Genomic DNA, 8,052 nt, shown 5'->3' on the forward strand with positions numbered 1-8,052 from the left:
GCGTGCGTGCGTGCGTGCGTGCGTGCGTGCAATTGATTGATTAGATTGCATTTTATAAAATGCAGGGAGGTAACATCATGCAGAATATAAATGGAAATGATCTGATGATACATTTTAGGCCTTATATTTGCATGCATCTAACTTCTGGTGTACGAGATTATTGTCAGCATGACTCTCCTTGTGTTGCTAGTTGCCACAAAATCTGGATGTAGAGTTTCTGGGCTGTCCAAAAGGCTCCACAAGGGAGCCAAGAGTAAACCTATGGTGAAGGATGAAAAGCAACAGAAGATCAAGGATATGTTCTCTAAATTTGCCCTAGGAAAAAGGTATGTTTCATATTTGTAATTTAACTGTTTAGCTGTTGAAAAAGAAACTGCTATTCCTTTGGTAATTTTGAGACAGTGCCACTTTTTAAGTTTTTCTCTTGATTACAAAATATTCATGTTTTGAATTGTCATAATTTCTTTGATGTCATGTACTTGAGAGTGACATAGTATTCATTTACCACAGAGTGACATAGCATAGATGTAACACTTAGTGCCTGAAAAATGTCATAAACATAAAACTATGTAAGGCATTAAAATTAAAGATTTTCCAGTAATCTGATGAATATAATTTTGTGCATGTATGTGGAACAGAGTCCATGAAAAACGTTAAATGATTTCTTTTTTTGCTTGTTTTAATGTATACAGACATTCATTTTGTTTTGTACATACTCTGCAGTAGTTGATTTTAATAAATATGCATTTCATTTGCATTCTGTTTGCATTTAGTTTACTTTCCTGTTGTATTCTATTCACATTTCAACTCTCCTGGTCCTAAAAGTGGTTAGAGCATCCACCCCAGATGTGGGGTGGGTTTGAACCCCGACCATGTCATACGAAATACTTATAAGAATGGTACGAGCAGCTTTTTCACTTGGCACTAAGCATTAACAGGTTAGTTTAAGGAATGGTTGGTCTTTTGTGAGAATAATGTGACTGGGTGGGACATCATGCTACATGTCAGTGGCATGATGCCCCAGTGCTCGACATCACTATAACCTGCCACAATGCAGACATCATGGCTGTATGACTAAAAAATTGTTAAAGCTATGTTACAAAAACAACACACACACATCTGTCATCTCATAATTGGTTTCAGATATGCATTCAGTTTATCCATTGCTTTCTTTCAGTTTTGCTTGCCAGGGTTGACTGTCATATTATGTCCTTGGGAAGCATACTTCAGTGTATCCCCAGGGGTGTAAAATTGTGAAATCAGATATTGCAACTTACAACATACTCTCTCTCTGTCTCTCTCTCTAAAAATACAGATAAACCAACATGCACAATTAACAAACAAATGCATTGTCCATTCAAAGAATAATTTTATTAGTTCATTTTTCTTTTAGTTTAAAGTTGTACTTTTAACAGTCTCCTTATAATCTTTTTGTAGCAATATTATAGACCAACACATTACGTATAAGCCAGTGGTAAAACCCAAATAAATCTTTTTAACCAAATGGCAGTTAATTTAATGCCTGTCATAAAATGTGTACTATCAGTGAACACATTTATCCAAAAATCAAAGAGGCTAATGATTCATCTTCTTTTTTGTAAGTTACAGTTGAACTTTTAAATCTTTTTTTTATTGCAGCAAAGTTAAAAACCAACAAAATCTGCAAAGACCCCCTGACTTTGTAATCCAAATAACGCATTTGTCTCTGCAAGTTTACTGATTTCTTTGTTATGGAAGAATGCCGTGGGTGATAATGTGTTCTCCAGTTGTCTTATGGTGAACAAGGCAGATCTGTAAAATTCTTAAACCCTCACATGAAAGGATTATTCGCTTTTGCAGTCTTCGCAATCACATGATCAGAAGTCACACTGGTAATCCCAATAGATGTGCCGTATTCCAGTCAAGGGAATTATTTTCTCCAGTTTTCATCAAAATTAAATCCACAGTTACTCTTTTGCCTTCTGCTTCTTTCACTTTCTTGGCTACTGATTCTTAGTGCATGCTGTTTTAATCTGGAGATCACTTTCTAGTGCAACAATCATTGAAGTTAAACATCTGGATGACATCTTGCTGAGCTCGATGGAAATCGCATGAGAACTCGCAAGATATGGGGAAGCTACTCTGTCATAATATTGCCAATGCTTGAAGTGTACATGATGCCATCCCTCATCCTAAGCATTGGATATTAAATAAATCCTGATCATATTATGCGAATTCTTTGTGTCAGAAAATCAGAATGACCAGATAAGCATCATAAAATTGAACTACCCTCACTTGATAAAATTTCTGGGTATGAATTTGTCATAACTTACATTGAAGAGACAAGGGGGAAAATTGGGCATAGGAAAATCTAGTTTCAGATGCACTAAAAAATAATGAATTTTACAAGAATGAATTTGAAAAGTGATGCAAAAAAATGTCATTTCAACAATTTCTGCAAATCTGACAAACTGAATGATCTTGTGTGGCAATGGTTTAGCCAACCTAGGACCAAAATCATTTTAATCTCAGACCCTATTATTATTAATCTTTCTCTCTTTTTACATATGTCCTTAGAAAACAATATTTTTTCACATCTGCAAAAACATCAGTAAACCAGAAATCTCAAAAATTAATACAAATTTGAGCCCAAGAGTTGTGCGATTTAAGGGATCTCATGAAAAATCTTGAAGCCATCGGTATTTCCAACATCTTATTATTTGGTGGCTACATATTGATTGTGAGTTTTTTGTGTGTAATGGATGTGTTGTAAATAAAGCTAAACAGGAAATCCAAGTATGACCTCACAAAATTAAAGTTGTGTAATACTTTGCTCTATTTTAAGTATCGTGTTGTCTTTAAACATGAATGCTGTACCGTTGTAATAGTGTCATCCTTGATATAATTTGAATTTGTATTAGAGAAGATTTTTTTAAATTATAAAATTAAATTATATGAACCTTTCAATGATTATTACTTAGAATATAGACAATAAATCTTGCTGCATAATTTGTATTGCTTGTTTGATACTTTAGGGGCCATTTCTAGTATTCATTCCTTGGCTGATATACACATAAATTGTTTCCAGTATTATAACTGATCTTATTAGTTTACAGTAGGGACTTATTGGTATGTATATGTCTTCATCAGTGTCTTATTCCATGGGTACTTCAGAGAGTCAGGACAATCACATCTCAGATTATCATGATAGCACCACTTTGACCTCAAAGGTCTTTGTTAAGTGACCTCAGCCTGTTGATAGATGACCCCAGGGTGTGACGTCATTGAAAAGCTCTTCTGTCACAACAAAAGGTGTCTCTTATTCACAACACTTCCACCATCATGTTTGACTCTTCAAGCAAGCTATCTGCCAGGCATAGTTTTTGAAGATAGCCAACTGCATCATTCAGGCCTTAAGACATTCTGTCTGTAGTTTTATGACATGAAGTGGAGCATCTTTTGTGATTAGTGCTCTAGGAAATGTGTTAATCTTAGCTGCCCCTCCCTTGTGACAGTAGCAGCTTTTTGTTTCTTTTTTAGGAGATATCATGTTTGGCTCCATAATCATAGGTTATAGAGCCGTCTTTCAGACACACATAAATTCTCCAGAGGCCATTGGCTCATTTTCTCACTAAGCAGATCTTATCCAATACTTAAAGATGCAGAGACCAGTATCTTGACAAGATGGAATCTTGGGTTTTATGAATCGTGGCAGAAACCCCTTATGAACCTTTATGTTCAACTTTATCTTACACAAAAAAATGTTTTCTAGCTGTATCTTCAATGCAGAGAAGAAGCAAACTACATGTCCTTTCTATAGAGGAGGATGTTTCCATTTCATTGGGAATTATGACTTTGTTACCTCTTTTTGGCAGCCATGCTGTCATGCAAATAACCAACTTCCCTCAGTCCTGCTATCTCCAGTAGAGATCCCCAGTTTCAGTTGTGTCTGTGCTCAGATTATCACAATAAATTTCTTTGGTCAGTTAGGGCACTTATGACCTATTTGGCATCTTCAGAGAGGAGAAGAAAGTGTAGGAAACAGCTTTTTCTTCCTTTTAAGGGCTCAGTTGAGATTTCAGCATCTACCGTCTAATTTCAATTATGTAATACTTACCAGTCACTATTAAATGATCTCGCAAAATACTTTGATGTCTTTCTATAGTTAAGGTCCTCGAAAAGAATGTTCCGATTACAGAGCATTGGTATTTTTCCTTTGTATCTATGATGCTTGATAGTAACTCTAAGACTCTACTTTAGTGCAAGGTGGTTGCTGATGTTAATTTGTTATGCCTTTCAGAGATGTTCCTCACCTGAAATCAACTGAAAGAGACCTTTTTACAGATGATGACCGTATGAATGCAAGGACTCCTATCATCTCTAACAGTGCTTTAAGAGTCACCGGAGGTGTTCAAAGGCAGCTGGTCAGTTGACCAGTAAACTTTGCATAGAACTATGAATTTTGATTTTATTGTTTTAGTTCTTTTTTCATTTTAAAAATGCTTTCCAGTAGCATAAACTTTTATTATTATTTACAAAGTGCATGAGGATTTTATGGTGATTCCTTTACAAAAAGGTATTTTATGATTTTTATATACATATACATTGTTTATCTTGGTTCTGATGTAATACAACAGTGTTTTATTGTTCTGTCACATGAAAATTCAGGGACATATTGTACTGGAACGGTTCATAAGCAATCTCAAAAGAATACAGTATACACAGTGAGTTTTCATCATGCTACACTGGTGCAGTTGAAGAGTGATGTTGAGTGCAGTTCAGTTACATACTAGTATAATTCAGGCAGTTTGTACTACACCTAGCAGTTCCTATTACAATATTTTAAGCGTCACATGACAATGTAATATATCATTTCAGCTGTCACATTGGCACAATGAAATATTAATGAATCAGCAAAAGATATAATAAGTTAGGTTAGTAGCAATATATTCAATGTAATGGGTATTTTCATGTTTTCACTGGTACAGTTATCTTGGTAAACACAATGTGAAGTACTGAGTGATTACATTTTAAAGTCTCCTGTCAACTCACCTCTTACTCATATTTTCTCACATTCCCTGTCAGTTTAAAAAAAGTTTCAAGGCTGGTCATCCGTATAGAAAATGCTTATTCTACCTCATTTACCTGTTATCCTGTCTCACATGACATCACACTAGTGTTTTCTTTACTGCATCACTACTTTGACATATTTATGACAATTGATTGAAGTACATTAAAGATAAAATAAAGCAATAAAAGGTTCTGCGTCATTTGTACTCTCATCTCTTTAATAATACACATCATATAAATTTGAGACTATTCAAAACAAAAAGATTGCTGCGTAAGAAAAGTGTAAATGTTTGTCCATCGTAGACCGAGAAAATTTAAACATTGTTAGATCGAGTGATACATGCATGAAATTGATATGAAAATTACCTATTTTCTCAGAAATTATGAGTATTAAAATCGTTATGTCTTTAATCTACTGAAAGACAAGATAAAACTGGCATTGTTGAAATGTTACTTGGCACTCGCGATTTGCATTGTCAGTCGCATGATTACACAAATCTAACAACCCACATTTTCAAATGTTGTAGAGAAAAAAAATAAAAAAATATTAAATGAAAGTCATATGCTGGTTGTAATAAAAATACAAAAATGAAAGAACACAAAATTCTCCATATTTATATATTCCGAGAAGAACTAATGAAGTTTTGTATCACGTGACTACCACGTTGATCTCTGCTTGATGAATCAGATTGGCCAGATTGCTGGTTTTTACAAAAGTATCTGACTTTTATTTAAAATAATTGAATTTCTGTGCAACAACATTAAAAAAGGAGTTTGTTGTTGATATCACATGACTATTGGACTTCCAATGTCGTTGTTTGAGATTTTTGAAGTCATGTGACTAGCAATGCAAATGGTGAGTGCAAGGTTAGGTTTTATCTATGCCTTATTTTCACCTAGCCTGTCAGCGGATTAAAGACAGTGTTTATAATACTTGCCATTTCTGAAAAAAATAAATAATTTTCCTATCGATTTCTTGCAGATATGAGTCGATATAACGCAAGTTTAAATTTTCAATTCCCGCTGGTAAGCGACTACCATATGTTGCTACCGCATGGTGGCGGCAAATTCCAAATTTTCGATATGCAGTTGCAATGACCCCATACCCCAACCTAAATGTTCAGCTATGAAAAATGGGGTGGGAGTATTCGGAGGAAACTTGGATTAGAAAATGGACTGCTATTTGTTTTAAGCTAAATTTGTAGTCCAAATTGTTGAATCTCAAAGATGAAATGAGAAATTGTCGTTCCTTGTATTACAATGCTGTTGGGCATTTCTGTGCACTTAAGGTTTCCGTCTCCAATATTGAAGCAAAACTCGTACTGATTTTGACCGATTGACGAAAATAAATACAGCAATGCCTACCATTTGAAAAGAGGCAGTTGTCACCAGAATATTCTGTTCAAAATAATATTAATTTTGAACATGGGATACCACCCCCGTGTTTTCCTGACTCGCGATATTGTCAGCCTATTCTGCGCACAGCGTTGAAAAGATGTAATATTTATTAATCAGTCAATAGAAATGAAATGCAATACTTTGGACTGTTTCTGTCAGCATTTCAGTCAAGTAATTAGGTCAGATTTATAGCTAGTTTTACAAAATTGAACATAATAATGCCAATAAATGGCAAGATAAATTAAGCAAACAAAACTGATCTTGTAAAAAAGTTGGTAAAGTTCAACATTTTATAAAAAAATAATCTATTATGTGGAAGAGAACAAAAATAAGAGCAACAATGAATAGTATGTAACGTGTTTACAACGTCTTGCTGATGGGGAAAAATTACTTAAGAATTTAGAAACAGAATATACGCCAGTGAATTTCTTGAGAATATATTCTAGCAGCAAGTTGACATGTTGGGTAGCAGACGATTTTGTACATGTGGGACAACTTCTTGCAAAAATGGAAACTTGGATTAAATGCAGTATTGTTTTAAGGTATATATTTCCATCTTTTATATAATGTATTTATTTGAATGATTCTAAAAGATACATAGTAAATTGGATTTTCTGGGTTGCCGGCTCAAGAAGGTCATGGAGTGGGTCTTCATGTTGACATATAGAACTCACATTTTCATATGCATTTCGAGCCAAAATGCCTGATATTTGTGTACACTTTATGAATATCACTTTTCATAATTAAATTGCGATCGCTTTTTCTTGATACAAGATGGATTTTTGACCCAAAATAACACATCATCCAATGTTTACAGAAATGGCATCGTTGCGCAGAATGACCCGACGTGCAGAATTGGCCAACATGGTGGTATATATTAAAAAACGATATGAGCCCTTATATCAATACAGGTTTATGAACTGGTTTAGCGAAGTACAAGATGTTGATTTTACAGAACATTCAGTCCTTGTTTATACAACAGGAATCATTTTGAAGGTTTTTGCCAAAATTTAAATCAACCCTTTTGAAAATGTTTTTTAAATGATGGATATTTGACCAGATCGTCTTTAGGAGATTAGGTTGTTTGAAAAATCTTGTTTGGAATTTTATTGGCAGATATAAATTCAGTGTTAAACTCTTCGTTACAAGACAAGATTCTAATTATTTGCATTTATTGTTTTTTTTAATACTGTAATAGAAAATGTTACTTTCTATGAGATGCATTTATATATTGCTATAGAATTCTTTAGAATTAAAGGTTTGAAAGGAAACAAAACATAATTTATGTTCATTATGTTTTTCCCACTTAGCAACATAATGCAGCAAAATAAAGTTAGAATTTTTATTCTGTACATTGAAATGACTTTACATGCCAATTTATAGGAATATAATCAAACTTGTTTCATGTGACACATTTTGTGTTTTTTTAACATGATCATCTTTTCTGACTTTGATGTTTTTGGAGAGCCTTGAAAGTGAAACATTTTTAGATTTAGAAAATGCATGTTTTATAATCTAAAATGTTCTTTAGTTCCATTCAGTAATGGTCATATGTGAACCTTGAAAAAAAGTAATTTTATCCTGGAAAAACCCAGGAAATGACCT

General features: G+C 33.8%; 1 protein-coding gene across 3 annotated transcripts in view; it reads left to right on the top strand.

Moving 5' to 3' along the window:
- LOC149808373 (uncharacterized) overlaps window positions 1–7,717 on the top strand; it is a 59,625-nt gene extending 51,908 nt beyond the window's left edge. For all 3 annotated transcript variants that reach the window (XM_089976321.1, XM_089976329.1, XM_089976339.1), the window contains exons 12-13: window positions 191–326; window positions 4,280–7,717. In XM_089976321.1, coding sequence (XP_089832447.1) covers window positions 191–326; window positions 4,280–4,412 — 269 coding nt within the window. In that variant the 3' untranslated portion in view covers window positions 4,413–7,717. The remainder of the gene's footprint in view (window positions 1–190; window positions 327–4,279) is intronic.
- The last annotated feature ends 335 nt before the right edge of the window (window positions 7,718–8,052 follow it).

The sequence above is a fragment of the Sinohyriopsis cumingii genome, chromosome 1, assembly GCF_028554795.1.
Source record: "Sinohyriopsis cumingii isolate HCF-2022 chromosome 1, ASM2855479v2, whole genome shotgun sequence".
Taxonomy (NCBI): Eukaryota; Metazoa; Mollusca; class Bivalvia; order Unionida; family Unionidae; genus Sinohyriopsis; species Sinohyriopsis cumingii.